General features: G+C 45.0%; 1 protein-coding gene across 4 annotated transcripts in view; it reads left to right on the top strand.

Annotated features, from left to right (window-relative positions):
* The window catches only part of SMOC2 (SPARC related modular calcium binding 2), a 172551-nt gene that overhangs the window by 31077 nt on the left and 123418 nt on the right, over positions 1-18056 (top strand). For all 4 annotated transcript variants that reach the window (XM_023633139.2, XM_023633140.2, XM_070256347.1 and 1 more), the window contains exon 2: positions 13782-13953. In XM_023633139.2, coding sequence (XP_023488907.1) covers positions 13782-13953 — 172 coding nt within the window. The remainder of the gene's footprint in view (positions 1-13781; positions 13954-18056) is intronic.

The raw sequence follows: 18056 nt of genomic DNA, 5'->3' as shown, positions 1-18056 counted from the left end.
TCCAGTCGCACATGCCTACCTCCCACTAACGTTCATGGCGGGAACTCTGGGGCGAGTGGTTCCCTGAAAGAGATTTCAGATTTTAAACCTTGGTGGGACCTGTGAAATCACTCGATGCAAGCCCCGCATTTTATAAATGATGAGATCTGCCCCAAATTGAGAGCAAACCATCATGGAATGATTCAGGCAGTGGCCCGGGAGCGCTCTGGGCCTGCAGGGGTCAACACGGTGCCACCCCATAGAGCTTGTCCTGGCTCAGCTGGAGAAGCACGAGATGCTACTTGGCATGTACTCACCCTTCAGTGCCATTTGCCGGGGCCATGTGGCCGCAGGTCGGGGCTGAGGCTGCATCCGGGATTTGGCCTCCCTGCTCACACTTAGTGGCTCGGACGTGGAGGTGAGCCTTGTGCATCTGCTCGAGCACATTCGTGTGTCACTTACACAGGGCAGGGGGCATGCCTTCCCTAGTAAAGGATGACCCTGTATAACTCTGGGCAGGTCATCCCTGACAACGGGAAATATTTCTGGATCACCTTGCATACTTTGCAGTAGGTCAACCCAATTTATTGCAAATATTTCTCATCCCAGGCCATCCCTATCATCTATCTGAGTGAGGCAGTGTTCCCAGTCAGAGTCAGTGGAAGCTGGATGAATCTGAACTCTGAACAGGCCAGGGACAGACAAGGCAGAACACAAAACTGACTTTGTTTTATTAAAATCACAAGTTCATTTGTGCACGTGAAATTATGGATGCTCAGATAGCGTGAAGAAGTTAGTTTCCAAAACATTCGATGAGTGGGATGAGAGTCAAGGGGAAGAATCAGGAAGGGTGTTTCCAAGACCGTAGGGCAGTCTGAGGAGGTCTGGTGGCTGGAAGGGGAAAGCTCTCTTGGTCTGAATCATGCGATGCTATTGACCATGGCACGCATCTTTTAAATAAGTATTTGGGGTCAATTAGCCCCCAAGTCCTCGTGGATGACTTCCCACCAGAGTCAGGCAGAGTTTCAAGTGTATCTCTAGAAATCAAAACTATTATTACTAATAACAATAACGTATTTAATGAAAACTTAAACCAAAACATGAATTCCATACTCGAGTTAAAATATTTGCACACGTGAGCTGTGAGCGTGTTTTAATCTCATGGGACACAGATGGAGAAAAGCTGTTTCAGTTTATTTACTTGTGATTTTATCATTATTTTTAAAGAGATCCTGACTCATTGGCCATATTACAAACACTAAAACTAAGTGGGAACCTTGACTACAGAAAGTTATAAACTTAATGGAGAGTGAACTGTGTTGTTGATGTCTTCGTTCTTCAGTCTTTTCTGGAATAACTCTAGATATTGCTAACTACATTGAAAAACTAATTTTAACCTTTCTTAGAGCCAGCCACAATTCTACCTCAGTTCTTCTCTTTCTTTGATGAACCTGATATTCTCACTTTAGAAGCGAATCTTCTAATTTACTGAATTCCTTTTAATTAAGTAATGTCTTCGAATTTTAATTAATTCTGATATCAAATTCACTCTTGGAATTACCAATTAATTTATTTAAACCGAATAATGTTTCTCTGATTTTTCACACATGCATGAGAAATTACAGGTTGTATTTGAAGGGGAAATTTCTCAGGGAGGCAAAAATATGGCTCCCCCTGTCTACACTGAAAAACACAATTGTATTTAAAATGAAAATTTCAACTTGCCACTCATATAAGAATACTCTTGGCCTTGAACCCACCTCTTAAAGGTAAAAAGGTACACACACACATGCAAAAGTATGAAGTTTATCTTTAATTCACAAGAATTTCATCTTTCTCTACCTCTGTGTCCCTTTCAATTCACCTCATATTTTTGAGGAAAGAAACATCCCAGAAGCATGAAGAGAAACCTGCCAGCCCCGTGTCAGGCCTGCCAGCATGAACGGTCAGTTTCTCACAGCTATGGGCCAATCAAACCAGATTAATCTGAGCCTGGAAAGCTCACTCTTGTAGGTGTGTGGAAGTGAATGACACGGGCCAGTGGCTGGAAATGCAAGTGTGAGCATCAGTTACAGATCTCATGGTTACAACCCCAAGATTAAATGAACATTATTACAGAGCAAGGTGGGTTTGGCTAAATAGATTCTCTCTTGGTTATGAGATGACAGTGGCCCTGGGATCAATGGTGTTTTGAGAGACAGCTTTGTTTGTGGGACAAAACGTGGACAGTGACGAGGGCCACATGAATGTTCTGGCTCCTTCCTCCCACCACAAAATCATGTTTTCACTTTGAGGAAGGCATTGTGTTTCTCTGGGCATCAATATTGCTACCTGCAGAGTGAGGAAAGGTTTCTTGAGGTCCCCGTGCCATAGGCTGCTAAGGATTAAATGAGGTCAGAGAGCAGGAAATTGTGTTTCCACATCATCTTATGACATTTCCTTGCATCCTCCATAAACTGTTGTGAAGGTCCTTTCAAGGGAAGAGTTCACAAATTTGAATAACAGCGAAACTGTGGGAATGTTTAGATGTGCTCAGAAATGATCTCTTTGAAGGACAACTGACTTGAGCATTGATCTTTATTAGTATAGTTTTGTTAAAAAACCCAATTCCCATTCTTTTATCATCTTCTCTTGTACAAGATATTGTGTAGCTTTGCACAATGATGGGGGAAAATGTTTGATGAATGATGCACAGACTTTAAAGTAAGTGACGCGTTTCTAGAACCAAAAGAAAACTCCAGTTCAGAACATGATGTTCAAACTATAAAGGCCGAGATGTCTTTAGAATGGACGCCATTGTGATGAGATTTGGCCCTATAATAGCACAATTTAACATTATATTAATTTGATATGTTAATATCAAATTTTTAGGCATATTAAATCCTGGTTAGTTAAAAATTAGCTTTAGATGAGCAAGTTGACAATGTGGATATAATTTTTTTCCAAAAAGCACATAAGTTCTGGTTTTCTTTTCCCAGTTAAATGACAGCTAAGAAAATTGATTTCAACTTACTCTATTTCATCAGACATGTTCTCTAGCTTTTAACTTTGTTGTTGTTGCTATTTTTGTTGCGTCTTGCCATTTAGTATTTCTTGACGTGAACTCCTAAAGGAGTTGCCCTTCAAAAAACATAATTTGATTCTAGGCAGTAGCCACTTTCTGTGAGTTTCGCATGTTAACAATCATGGATTTGGTAACTTTAGAATATTATGAGTGTGGAGTCATTCTGATGCCATTGGAACAATCCTCAATTAGAGTTTTCACTCTGTTTCCATTATAAACCTCATTGTTTTCTTGGTTTGACATTATGCCAGGCATATTGGTCTAAATCTTGGCAAGTTTGTTAAATAGTTATACCAGATGTTATTAAGAGTAGTTTTTCCTCTTCAACATTCTGAGTGAATTTGCTCTTTATGAAATGGCAAAGTACCAGGTCTGGAACCAGGTAGCTGGACCCATGGGAGCCCGCACCCTAATCATCTACTCTAATCTAATCTGACTTTCACTCTAATTAGGAGATTTTAGGGATCCAAAATGCTGATCCTCTTAGCAAATACATAAAAATAGTGGCTGTGTCTCCTCTCTTCTTCCCTCTCCTGTTTTTCTGGATTTAACACTTAGACAGCATTTCTTTGGATTTTCACTGAAGTGCTTTTCTAGGGTCAAACAACCCATCAAAATCCTTTTGGATAAATGAACACACACTTGGAATATTTCCTTGACACATCATCTCTGTCAAGAAGATGGGAAAAGCTTTATAAGTACATTGGAGATCAGCAATGTCTCTGACTTATCCTGCTTAGAATTTAACTGATTTTGGGGGCTAGGAAGCCTACGACTTGGAGAAGATAGAAATTGAGAATTTTAGTCTTCCTTATATTGGTGTTATAATATTGGTGTTATATTGGGAGCAGCCCAAACCCAAGAGCAAGGCTCTGAGGGAGGCAGCAAACTTCAGAGAGGAGGGGTGACCCACCCTTTCCACCCAAGGCTCTGTGTTCCCCAGGAATTGAAGAAGAGATATCAGCTCAGCCAGAATCGGGGGATTGGTTCCAGGCTCCCCACATTCGAGTGCTCATGAGCCAGGGTGTGTTTAAGGATATGCAGAACCCAAGCCTGGAATATGAACTCGCCTTCAGGCAAGGATTTCTGTGTCTCTGAATGAACTGTGGAATTAAGGATGCCATATGTCCAGGGAAAGACTCTTGCTGCCCCTTTAATGGGCTCTCCTTCCTGCAGGTGTGCCTCCCGGACTGGAGGCTGTGCACCGAGACCGTGCCTGCAGGTGGCCCCTGGGAAAGTGATGATGGCAAGTTTGACTTCTTTTATGACTCTTTCTCTTTCTCTGACACTGACTGGTGTTAGCCCAGGACGACCATGCTCTGCTGCTTCCAGTCAACACTGTTGGGGATTACTTCCTGAGCTTTGACATTTTCTTCTGAAAAAACCTGAATTTTTGGTTGCGTCTCTTTGTAATATGTAATGTCTCTCTAACATACGTGTGACGCTTTCAGTACCTCTGAAAAATAAAGCATACCTTTACGATGTCTGTGGTTCACAAAGACCCGGGAAGCGTTCTGTGGAAACTGCCCTTTGGGAGAGCCGTGTGGACTTCTCCACAGAGCGCTGTATCTCGTCCTCCTCGTCCTCTCTGCTCCCTCTGAGGTTACAACGTGCTCCCATTGGTTACAACGTGGAACCCGCATTGCCACAATTACAAAACCTTCCTTTGCCAACGTCCCTTTCATGGCACTGTGTTCAGTGTTGCTCCATCCCCAACTTGGGTTTGCTTTGGCGATGCTCCAGCCTCTCCCAGGATCATTTCCTCTCCTCTCCCCAGTGGATCCTGTGTCTGTCTTCCCTCACCCCCAACACGCTTCTCCTGCTATCTACGATCGACTTCTAAAACACTCTTGAAGTCACTCATGTCCTTTTTATTCCCTTTGCAAAAAGCTTCCCATTTCCCTTCCTCTTGTAACTAAAGTTTTTCTCTTTTCTCTGTAATTAAAGGTGTGAATTTCAAGATAAGCTTTTCCAAAAATGACTCTTTTCTCAACATTTCGTATTTGTTTCCTTAGTAATGTATATAGCCACAGAATTGGTTTTTACTTATCTTTCTGCAACTGTTCATTTAAAAATTGGGCTTTGGGGAGCTGGTTTAGGAAATTAATGACCCTTAATCATTGCTGCTAGATAGCGGTGTCTAAAAGAATTGCCTGCGATGACAGAAATGCTCTATCGTCTGTCCTGCCCAATACAGTGGGCTCCAGACACAGGTGTCCACTGAGAACTTAAAAGGCAGCTAGTGCCACGGAGTAACTGAATTTTACATTCCATTTCATTTTAATTCATTTCCACGTAAGTGGCTGCACATGGCTAATGGTTTCTGCGCTGGGCTGTGCAGATCTCGAGGACGATGTGCTCCATGTTCCAAGGTTTTGGTTGAGTTGCAGACAGGGCAGGTCACGTGCTCCCTGACCCCAGCCTTCAAGTTCTACCCGTGAAATTCCTTTTTGTTTGTATGAAACATGCAGATTAGAGCAGAGAGCTGGTTCTTCCCGCGTTCACGCCAGGGAGAGGGCGTTGCAGACGCCCAGCTGAGAGGCGTCAGGTGATGGACGACAGAAGCCTCTAGCAGCTAGTGAGTGTGGGGCCTGCAGAGCCGTTTCCACCTATCTCTGAGAATGTGCTTATGCGTTTCAATACTGGCGATAATTTTGAGTAGTGATGTGACAGCATCAGAGTATCAGATGTTCCATTTCAAAGCCCCGTGAAGAGAATTCTCTCTGAAGGGTCCCGTGCCTCGGCTATCTCGTAACATAAACAAAGACTGTTAAAAAATGTGGAGAATCTGTCTTAATGTGTACACCAAGGTGAGAAGGGCAATGTGCCATTTTCCACTTCGGAGGGTGCCAGACAGGAGCCAGCCCTGAATCTGCATCAAGCAAGAAGATGGAAATCTGCGAAAGAGCTGGCGAAGCACAACCGAAGGGGCGCTTTGCGGCCAATCCCTCCAGCCCCTCTTCCGTGCGTCTTTCCAAGGCTGCTGTTCTAACATTGGTCCTGTGTGGGGTGGACATCAGAGCCCTTGGAGAAGGTGTCCTGGAGAAAGAAGACCCAGCCCTGGCAACTTTGGGTCAAGTGCTCTGCCATGCTTGATGGAGTAAAGAGTAGGGACCCGGGTCCACAGTCCTTGATTTGGTTCTAGTTGCTTCACAAATTAGCTGGGTGACTTCCTCTGGGATCCACCATTTCTTCCTTGGTCTAATGAAGACCTGGGCTTGCTGTCCCCTGGGAACCTCAACCTATTCATTGGTGCCCCTGTGAGCTTCTCCCACCCAACCTCCAGGCCCTGACAGCATTCCATCTAAAAGGGGCAGCCTCTGCACTTGTCCCCAGGGTGTGTGAGCAAAAAATATTTGGCTCTTATGATTACAGGGAAAAGGATTCAGACTTCCTTTGATGGGTTTCTTTCACTTTAGGGGTGGGGGCTGTTGGGGGGTGTGGTAGAGATGAATATGGGGGAGATGAGGCTTCTCTATGTCCCTCTTTTCCTCCTGGGAACCCTCTCAGCTTGTCCCAGCTGTTGAGCATACAGATCCCTCAGTGGTGGGGTGAAGAGGCTTCTCATCAACTCCAGAGACAAGAGGGTGGTCACATAGTCATTCCATTGTCTGGCTCATTCACACTGCAAATCCTTGCTCAGAACCTGCTTCTGCCTGGACTGGTCGGGAAAGCCTTGCACCAAGGAGACCACTCTCCATTGGGATTCTCATGACCTCAATGGCACCTAAACATCCTTACCTTTAAAATCTTCATGGGGAACACATTTTGTTCCCAAAAGGGCAAGATCATGAAAACAGGAAGAAATGTGAGGATGAGATTTGAATAAGGGATGGAGGTGACATTTCGGATGCCATGAGGGTCTCGCTGGAGTCTGGATGTAGACACGGAACTGGACTCTGTCTGGTCTCTCCTTGGAGATCAGAGGCCCTGACTCTTGTGTGATGTTGCCATTCGCCAACACTTTTAAGGAATAAACATGGATATGAGCATTTGTGACACTTCTCGGCTACTCCCCGTTCTTCCCCAGGGAGCATGTTTCCTTCATCTGCCTCAATGGCAGACGAGGCGATCTTACGGGGACCTCGTGGGCATGTTGCTTCCAGCAGGCCTTGTCTTTCTCATTCTTACTTTTAATCCTTTCCTTATGCCTTCAGTGCAAATGACTTCACCGTGCAGCACACGGTCTCCACTGAGGTTTGCCTGAGACACAAGCTCCCTGGTATCTTGGCTTTTGGATGCGATTCCGTCACTCTGAAGGTTACGCTAATATTCTCTAACATGTGTTTTAGTGTAATTTGCTCTAAATGCTTTTAAATGAGCAGGAGACTTAAAAGGGAACTCTGGCTCAATGCCTTTGGAAATGTCGCTTCGTCAACAAATGCATCTAATGCCCCAAGGGAAGGAAAGACAAGAAGGAAAATGGCAGCACGCTGTCGTCGTTTAGCTGTCCCAGAAAATCTGAGGCGCTTAGGGAATTTATGAATTGTATATCGTAATAAAAACAGAGCCATGTTCTAAATACAAAGGATGGGCCATCGGGGTGTGGGGCACCACCATTGGCCACATAGATCCACCAGCTTTTCTCCTGTCTCTCTCCCTGTCGTCCGGTCAAGTGTCAGCAATGCCCACTGTCCTTACCTCTTAGAGCAGTAGCGCATGAAGGTCAGGGGTCCCAAGTGCTCACATAGCCTGTTCATTATCCATGGAGTTCCTGGGCTCCACCCCACGTCTATGAATCAGAGTCTCTGGGTGGAGACAGAGATCAGCTTGGTGAACCAGCAGCCCAGCTGACAATGGCGCACGCCAAAGTTGCACCGCTGTGGTGCCCATGTGCAGAGCAGGCAGTTTAGACAATGGAGTCTGACACGTGCTGAATACTTACTTTCGAGGTTGATTTTCCCTTTTATTTTGAGATACTTCTCATTTAACCTATTTCGTGCTCTCCAGGTAGAATGTTTATTTTGGGTATTACTAAAGGGCAGAGTTTGTCTACTATCTTTTGTGTGTTTCAGCCTAGTAGTGAATGAAATACATGTGAAATAAGACAGTGCCGCAAACAGCGCAGCGATGAGAGACAGCTAAACCTTCAGGTTAGAAGGCAGGTGTGCTGGTTCCGGGACAGTTACAGCACAGAATGCCAAGTGTGTCCTGCCTCCTTGAATTTTAGTGTCTGTCTGTGGCCTCGCCTCTCCGTTATTGGTATTCCTACATCAGTTTGCTCAAACACCTTCTCTTTCTATTGCCACACGCCCTCGTAATTCTGCAGAGAGTCCCGCATGGTTACATTAATATAACTCTTCAGACAGTAAATATTTATTGGGCACTGACTGTAGACAGACACCGTGCTGGGATGCGGAGACCACGTAGATGAACACACGTCATCGCTACCCCATAAGAGTTATGGTCCAGTGGGCTCTAAAGTGACTGGCCGAGTGTCTGCTATAAGGTTCTTCTATATCCCAAACTTGTATTGTTTCACAAGGCTGTAGCCTGAGAGAATCACATAAATTGTTAAATATTCATTTGACTTGTTCCTTGAGTCTCATTGGGATCCTGGATAAGAAATTGGCACTTAATTGTAGCTAAACTAATAAAGATGGTGCCAGCCCAAGACACAGTAAACACTCTATAAACACTTGTTAGTGATCAGAAGCATGGAGAGACCCTCAGATAGAGTGGGTGTGACTTATAAGAGGAGACCCCGCTGCACGGCACTATTTTATGGGGTGTTTGTAGAATGCACCTTGTGCAGACTAGTTACCTCTGATCCATAAGAATAATGACCCAATGTTGACTAAGGTGATCTTTTGTTGCCAAAGATAATTCTTGCATTAGGGTCACACCATCCGTGTGATGTTTTGTTAAGAAGAATTTTAGAACAACCAAGTTCTTACTGAATCTCAAATAAACATAACGCTGGAACAATCAATCACCCAAGGCATTTCTTGACTTATCTCCAAGATGTATGAACAAGAAGCAAAAATGTCTGTATTCATCATTGAAATTAATATTGATGTGGAGGAAGGGAAGGAAAATAAACAGAAAAGACATGTTTTGAGAAAGGAGAAGGGATTTGTAGAGCAGGAGGCACAGCACAAAGCATGGCCACCCCTGGCTGTGGGGCCGGGAACCTAAACCTCCCACACAGAATGTGACGTTGACGATGGAACTAAGAGAGTTCTGGGAAAAGTTGGGTCAGGGGATCAAAGGCCAGACAGGAGTCCATGAAAATACTTACAAAATGTCTTATGTCCACCCAAACGCAATAGTGGAAGCAGCACAGAAAATAAAGAGAAAATTGCTGATGGCCTGTGTGTCTCCTGCTTTCATCTTGGTGGGTCTGAACTGTGGTTTCCGTGTCCTTCCTGCCCGCAAGAAGCATCTGGAGCCTCATCTGAGCATCTCAGTGAGGCTGTTGGGACTGTGTTTCTCTTGGTTGCATCTCAGACCTGAGAGCTCTGTCTTGGTTCCCAACGCAAAGTGGACATTTCTCTTGGTGCTTGGTGCTCAGTGATGTTGCTCCGGCCCGTGGGTCACCCTGTCCCACATCTGTCGCCCCAGCTGTCGGGTCCTCCTGCTGCCTCTTCTTGACCTGAGGATCATGTCTTTTGGTCCTAGATGAGTTGGTGCTCATGTGTGATCCTGGGTGACGTGGCGTCTGGTAAAATGCCTGGCACAGAGTGGTCGCTCAATACTTACTTAATGAGTCCCCTTCAAGCTGGATCTGACTTTTGACCGAACTGAAAATGATGAGAGTTTGTCCTCAATTAGAACGAATGAAAAGGAGGCAAAGCCAGTTAAAATACTGATGCTGGGTGTTTTTAAAACGTGCACAAATTGGCTTATATTACTTCCAGCAAATGAATGAATGAATGAATCAATGAATGAGTGAGTAAATGAATAAAGTGGTAATCTCTCTGGGAGAAAGTTGCAGCAAGTTGTACTTCTCTTTCACGTTTAAGCTGTGGTGTCCACGCTCTAAAACACAATTTCCACACTTGCATCCTGGAGATAGGTTCTCTGTTTGACTAAAAAAGCAGAGAACTCGTTGCTGAAATCTGAGAAAGCTCAAGCTTTAAAATGAAGAAATTACTCTTTAGAACAGGCTGCCGTTTGTAGCCACTCTCTCCCCATCCCTCAGCCACTCTCAAAATTATTTACCTCTCGAACCCCACCAGATCTGCCCTCATTGCCGATGCCCTCGCTGCTCTGTTCCACCTCTCCCCTCAGTGTAGATCCAGCACACACTCTTGGGAGCCAGAGTCACTTTCAAGTTCTTACGTTCTTGCTCTTGCAAATCTTATAGCTGCAGAATTATGTATTTCAGAGGTCTTTTTCTTAATATTACCCATACCATATATTATTTCATTTCATAACAGTAAAAAAGAGTCTTAATTCAAGATGATGATGGGAAAATCCATCTATGTTAACATTCAAAGAGTATTTTAACCTGTTCTTAAACGTTTGGACTTTGTTCCAACTTTCTCTCTGGCTGAAACCCATGCATTTACTAAGTAAAACATGGATCATGTTTCTGATCCACGTGCCTTTGACTTAGGGACCTTCCAGAGCAGGAGCCACTTGGTGCCCAAACAGCTGTGTGTGTGTGTGCCTCTCTCTTTGCACCTGTGCAAACAGCACCGCTCTGTGAAAATAAAAGAAACGGGAGTCCTTGTAACGCTGAGATTGTGTGTGTGTGTGTGTGTTTTTTTAAGAGTTTCGCTTAAGGTCCAATTGATTTCTTTCTAAATTTGGCAAAGTGCCTTTTATAAACTTAACTGGTTTGGAGACGTTCTTCTTTTAAGAAACCGTGAATTCTTTGGGACTATTTTATTTTCCTTAATGGGCTTTGCTTGTTAAAGAATAAAGCTCAGTTGAAAGCCCGTTTTCCTCTCTGCACTTTCTCCGTTGGAATCTAATTGCTATTAAAAGTGGGGAGGGGGAGAGACATGTAGAAACTGTGTGTTCTCTTATTTCTGACAAAGAATAGTTCCATTGTTAGTTCTACACTATTAAATTATCAAGAATTATGGTTAAATTCCAAATGCCAGAGTGCTAGGCTTTTTTATTTAATTATTATTAAAAGATGTAGAGGCTGTCTCTTTCCATTTAGAAAAAATGGTAATTACAATGCCTTATCCTAAGTCATCTGCATTTCCTCACTTAGGAGTTCAGGAAATGCAAATAGGCCACCTCTCAAACACGAAAATCGGCAGGATTTAGGTTATTCCACCTTTTCATCTAAAACAGAAGATGGGGTGGGCTCCTGTGTGAGACCTGGGCCCTGTGACTGGTCCTGAGCCAGTTATATGCTCCGATTTGTTCCTGATCTTGCTCTCCCTCCCTCTCCCTCCCTCTCTCGCCCTCTCTCCTCTCCTCCCATTCTCTCTCTCTCTCAGTCTCCCTCTCTCTCTCCCTCCCTCTCTCTCCTTCTCTCTCTCTCTCCCTCTCTCTCCATCTCTCTCTCCTCCCTCTCTCTCTCCTTCTTTCTCCCTCCCTCCTTCTCTCCCTCTCTCTCTCTGTCTTTCTCTCTCTCTAGCGTATGGGCAATGCTGCACTCTTTGGGGCCAGCTGTGTGTTATGAGAACAAGTCCATCAAAACTCTCAAGTGATTGGAGGGGAGGAGTGAGGCAGTGGATTTCACTGATGGATGGACTTCCCAAGGTACACCATGCTGAGGGGCCTGATCTCCTGGCAGCTGCATGCCCCCAGGGGTGTACCCCTAGGCTTGGCTTGAAAGTTAAAACGCAGCATTTCGGGTGACGTGAAAAAAACAGCCTTGAAACTCCTTACTGACATAATTCAATCGAATGCATTTATGTGCTCGCGCTATCCATTTTCAAGTAAAAGAGCAGATTTTTGCAACCCCTCCTGAAAAGACAATGATCTGTTTTCACTTGCCTCTAGGCTAAAATAAGCGCGGATCATTTGAGAAGTGACTTTGCTCTCAGGAGAAATTAGAGCATGCTGTTTGAATTTGAACTAATTTGAAAAGCTAGTGTTTCCTGTGTCCTGGAGGCCCCCCAGGATGCAGCCGTCACCTCCTGGTGCTCGCCACCTGTCTCCTCTTGGCTGAAGCCTTCATCCAGAAATCTGGGAAATGACCCCTGTGGACAGTTTTTCCAGGTTCCAAAGAATGCACTAAGAGGTTGTTACCCACACCTTCCTGGCTGCCGTGCCCTCGGCCCTTCCCGCCCAGGACCCCTGGATGGAGGGCTGTGAGGACCCCCTGGCCTCCTTGTGAGGGACGTGGTCCCTGGGCAGTCCCTCCTGTCAGGGGTCTTTCTTCCCTCCACAGCTTCATCTCAACGTCAGCTTTGGCTGATCTTTAAACACTGCCAGTGAGGATCCTCAGAGTTGCAAAGGGAACATTCTGGTATCTTCTCAAGGGACGATGCATCCTCAGTTTAAATTCCTTTTCTTCTATTGCTGATAAGGGAACGAGTTGATGAAGGTCTTTTGCTTTTGCTAAACTTTTGCTAAACCCCATTCTTACTTTTCTGTCAGCTCAGACTGGAATAGAGGATGGGACATTTTGAGCAGAGCTCTCTCTATAAATATTACTGGTGTAAACAACGCCAAATAAACCTGTTCAAATATACACGGTACCCACAAGATCCAAACACGACTGTTGAGTATTTAATGACTACCGCAGGTCTGAGTTTTCTATTTTTTTCCTTTCTTTCTTTCCTTTAATGAATGGCTAATGCTCCATAAATCAGAGAAAACACCTTTGTGGGTAGGGGATGGTCCAGCCACCAAAGGCCGTGACGATTCCCCTTGTCCTATGGGACCAAGCCTTCCCACCTTCTGAGATTGGCCTTCATGTCCCCTGTTCCATCTGGCACGACAGAGGACTAGACAGAACTGAGACTGGACCGTGTGGATGGGAGTGGAAAGCCGTGCAGTGGGCAGGGAGGGCTGTCAGTCATCAAGGAGGGCAGGTGTGGGAGCAGACTGGCCGGATCTGAGATCTCACTGAGAGATGCCCTTAGCTCTGCAGCTGTGTGTCCAGGAGGTTAGAGGGAGCCAAGACGAGGATAGGAAACCGGGAGCGGTCCACCGGGACTGGACTGCCCAGGAGGCCCCTGGGGCAATCTTAATGGGCTCCTTTGTAGTTTCCACGCTTGCACCATGCTGCAGTCCTGGGGAGGGCAGGCCTGACTTCAGTGTCCCCTCCGTGCTGCGGTGTCACCTGCCAAGCATGGAGTGCTATTCTGCATGACATACGAATAAGCAACTTCCTCCGGAGCACGGGCGTTTATTCAGAAAATGGTTATCTAGTTCAAACGGGTAAACACGAATGGCTCGAAGGGCATAGATTTAATTAGGAGAGACAACCTCTCAATTCTGGGCAGACAGCAGACTCCCGCCACTTGTACCTTCCAAAATGATGGCAAAACATGCACATGAATTTACTAATTAAAAGAACAACGTCACCATTCAGTCTGTGAAAGGTAAAACAGAATACACACTCATCGCGTTGCAGACTGAAATGGTCCCACACACCATTTAGGACACTCTTCAGAGATTCAGCCGCCAAACACTGACTTAGAGAATTGTCGGTCACCGAGGTTTTTGAAACAGACGATGGCTTAGAATTTTCAGAGATTTCCGGGATGTTTCTGGCAGCGGTTCCATTCCTCGACGTGAGATGGCCTTAGATGCCTTCTGTTTTCTGCCGCTCTGCACAGCCTTTCTTTAAATTTGGCTTCTCTTTTTTTATTCCCTCAAGTTTTTGAGAGTCGACCAAGATAAAGACAAAGATTGCAGCCTAGACTGCGGGGGATCTCCTCAGAAACCCGTCTGCGCTTCTGACGGAAGAACCTTCCTGTCTCGCTGTGAATTTCAACGCGCCAAATGCAAAGACCCTCAGTTAGAAATTGCGTATCGAGGAAATTGCAAAGGTGAGTGGCTCCATTTGATCATGCGTTCGAAGATGGGTGGGTCAATCCTTAAAATGCAAGTACGTGTATTTTATTTCCTTCTTTGCTAAATTTTTACCTGTAAGAACTCAAGGGTTTTATGTTTGTGAGTTTTTTTTCAGAGCGCGTAAGGAAGAAGAGTCATTTCTATGAAACTCAAGAGCAGAGTCATTTTAAAAACTTGTTTATTGCTGTCTTTTCTTAGAGTGTTTTATGCCATCACGACACAAATTTATACAAGAGTTTCGCAGAATGTTTACAAAGCTTCTAAAATTCTTCTCACTGGAGTGTATTATTGCTTCTTTCCACTCTTTCTCCTCTTAGCAAAGAGGATGTGTCAACAGCACCTGTGCCGGATTCAGTGATTTTTTTCTGTGTTGATTTTACACTTGTAATTTTCAGTTTTCCTGAATTTAGAGTTAACTAGTGTGCTTAGAGCAAAACTTTGGAATGCTTCCCGCGTTAATGAAGGGTTTGACTCAGCAAAATACGCTGATGTTTCAAACACAAATAAAGTCGTGTTCAGAAAGAGATTTACCTTCTTTTTCTTATTATCTAGGCAAAAAAGACCACACAGACTAAAAATGCCTTTGCAACGATGTTCTGTGTTGTCTAGCTGTTTGCTCCGACAATCCTCTTAAACGTAGCAGGACTCTGACGACCACAGGGGTTTTTTGTCTCAGCCCCGTGGTGGCTGGGCTTTGGATAATTTGCTTTCTTCCTTTCATGATGCAATATGTCCTAGATGACCAGATCTGAGTCCCTTCTGCACGTGACAGACAGAATTTCACCTTGTACCCTAGACCTGGGCGTTGCTCCTGCTGACATCTCAGGAAAGCTCTATGTCCTCAGCTCTAGGGCTCTGGCAGCGGATTGGCATGGTACTCCCTCTGAGGCCTCTGTCTGTGCTCATGACAACAAGTGCCTTTTGCATGCGTGTGTTTGCTACAGCATCCACAGGCACGGGGTCTGGGAGCCTGGCCTCCTCTTAGTGTGTTCCTGTGCTGTTGCCAGTAACCATGGTTACACGTCACTGAGGATTTTTTCTACCATCTTGGTTTGTTCGAAGTCAAAGTATTTTAGGACTCTTAGCATTTAAAGCTCAAAGGAAGGCGAGGGCATGAGCCAAAGTGGGTGGTGGGCTCTCCAGCCAGAGAACCTGGGACAGTTACTCTCTTTGAGGGTACAGCGTTGGAGGCACCGGAAAGCTGAGCCCCATTCTTATCTGTGGTCAGATGCTGCTTCTCAAATGTCAATGGCACTGAGGGTGTCATTCCTCCTCTTACGTTGAGAGAGTCACGAGGATCCTAGAGCAGAAGCCCAGCAGAGGAAAAGGTGAGGGCGTAGCAGGAGGGAATGGGAGAGAAGAATGTCCAGCAGATTATGGAGAGCTGGAACGTTCAATTTTGGAGTTTGTATTTACCTGATAAGAAATGGAAAGCCATAGATAGTTGAGGCAGAAAAAGGGTGGATGTAAGTTGATTTGTGCCCAGAATGGGTGTCCTGCTTCACCACACCACCTACCTCCTTCATATCTCCTTGGTGCCTTTGACCAGGTGCGCCCAGGCCCCCAGGTGACCAGTGCCGTCTCAAGTCAGCCTCGGTGTACTCAAGCCCCAGCCCACTCCACAAGCGATGCTCTAAGTGAAGGAATCAGCTATTGGCAAATGGAAAAGTAATTTTAATTCAATTTCAATGTGCTATTGAGTTTACAAGGAAAAAAAATGCAACAAAGTATTTGATTCGTACTTTAAATAAAGATACTGAAGTGAGTGTATCATACTTGAATCCCAAAACTGAGGCTTAAAGATGCTCAAGTGAGCTTCCCAGGCCAGGTGTGGCTGAGTGACTCAACATGTGGTCCCAGGACCGGCTGTATCAGCATCAGCTTAGAGGGACCAGTTCTTGGGACCCACCCTAGACCTCAAAATCAGTCTCAGAGAATGGGGCTTAGAACATGCATTTCACCAGCTCTCCAGGTCCCCCTGACCTGAGGGAGCTCTCATCCAATGGAAGAGCTGGTCTGTGACGGGAGCGATGCCCACTGATCATCCTCGAGCAGACGTGAGTACTTGGGAACTAAATCTATAGAAAGAGTTTACTTCTTCCTCTGGCCCAAACAGAAAATAATGGTATCTTGGAAGACGCATTAAAAGTAAGAAACTACAGTTTTTCTTGGACAAAACCAATGTGCTTCACAAATTAAATTTTACTTTAGTAGGGAAAATAGTCTAAAAAATGTTAAAAAACAGAAACGAACTATCTTTCTGTAGAAAATTTCCATAGAAGTAAAGATGAAGATAATTCAAGTTAGCTGCATTTGGAATTAATTCATTGAATTAAACACACTTATATGAACTATCTACAATGAAAAACATATTGAAACTTTGCATTTAGAAGCAGCAAGCTGGATTATTTGGCTAACTAAAGAATATTTGCTCTGGCTTTCTTTGGGTTGATGGGGGAAGACAGAACATACCTTTAAAACAGACTTTAGTAAGCAAAAAATTATTTTTTTTCCCTAAATATCCATTGCCATCCATAGAAAATGGCAGAAAATAATTTATCAAATCTCATCTACCCGAAGTTCCATACTTCTAGATCATTATTTAGTCCTTGTAGCTGTTTTCTCAGTGGTCTTTTAGGTTTTAGTAAACAGTATGCTATTTGTAATTTCCTTGGAGAAAACTTGAATGAAAAATCTCAGATTCATTTAATGGGAATACAAACACACATACACACACAATCTTAGTTTGTTCCAGTGGACAATTGATATTCCTTGAGTTAGCTTCATTTTAGATGATTCTAAAATTATATGATTGATTAGCATCCACCTAATCTTTTTCAGTAGATTCTCCTATGTTACTTGGTATTAATAGATTTAGTAAATTAACACTTTCCTCTTGTTGGATGACTCTTTGAAGAGGCACCTGAAGGAGAATGAATGGCTTCTGTTCTCCATCAGATGAGCTCTCAGGCCTTCCCTCTGCATGGGCTTCAACCCCAGCGCACAAGCACTCAGGGACCTGTCAGAGCCTTTATTTCACGAGAGCATCATATAGCCTGGGAACCAGCTTCCTTGCTGCTCTAAAATGGCCCGTGGGAGAATTTCCAGAGGGCTTGAGATGCTGCCACCATGTAGCTCTCCTCAGGCGGTCCTTTCATGTGTATCCTGGGTCCTACAGAGGCGGGACAGGTTGCACTGCACAAGGCCAGTGGGCAGAGGGGGTCTCCCTGGCTCATCCGATGCCCGGCGGCACCCCCATCACAGAGGCCACAAGCTGCAGAACTTTCCGGACCTAATATACTGCGGATTCAACAAAGACGGGGTCAGCCCAGGTATTTGGAGATCAAATACTCACTTAAAAAGCAATTTTCAAACCCAAGGATGTGTGCCCATCAGGAACCGTGTGCCCTGCTCCACAGTTTGCTTGTCAACCACAGACAACTCTACTCTCCGAGTTCTCGCACCGTTTACCAGGAAGGACAGGGTGTCTGGACAGTTGTCTGGGGATGGACACGACTTGCAGTGTGCTTTGGCACGGAAACGGTGCGGTCCCGGGTTGTGGAGAAGTGGCATCAAAGAGGAGCATCCGTGGGAGGGATCCTCTTCCCCTCCATTCTGTGTCTGGTGAGTGTCCGGAAGACATCAATTTGAGACAGGATGTGGCTTTCTGCCTTGACTGTAGTTACACCTCAGTTCTCTGTGCTGAGAAGCGAGAAAGCCATTTGAGAATAAACTCAAATGTCAGGTGATCTGCTCTTTAGAGAAGCTTCTAGAAGCAATGGCCTGTGCTGATGTGGCTTGTGAAAACAAGTGCTGTGGAAGTGGTGGCTAAGTTTGAGTTCTACCTTCCTTTTTCTGGCCATGATCCTTTAGCTAACCCTGATCCAGTGTTCTGTTGGAGGGCCGTGAAGAAGCCATCAGATTAAGTCTCTGTGCTAGCCATGCCCTAGCTGGGCCTCTCTGGCCGATTGACAGCACTGAGACCAAAGGCCCGGTCCAGGCCCATCTCTCTGGGGGGGAAGCCAATGCTGGAGGCCTGTGTCCCGCAGCTGCTGAAGGTCCTCTCCTGAGCCTTTAC

This window comes from Equus caballus, chromosome 31 (genome assembly GCF_041296265.1).
Source record: "Equus caballus isolate H_3958 breed thoroughbred chromosome 31, TB-T2T, whole genome shotgun sequence".
NCBI lineage: Eukaryota > Metazoa > Chordata > Mammalia > Perissodactyla > Equidae > Equus > Equus caballus.
Note: the sequence above shows the minus strand (reverse complement) of the source record. Positions and strands in the feature narration are given on the sequence as shown.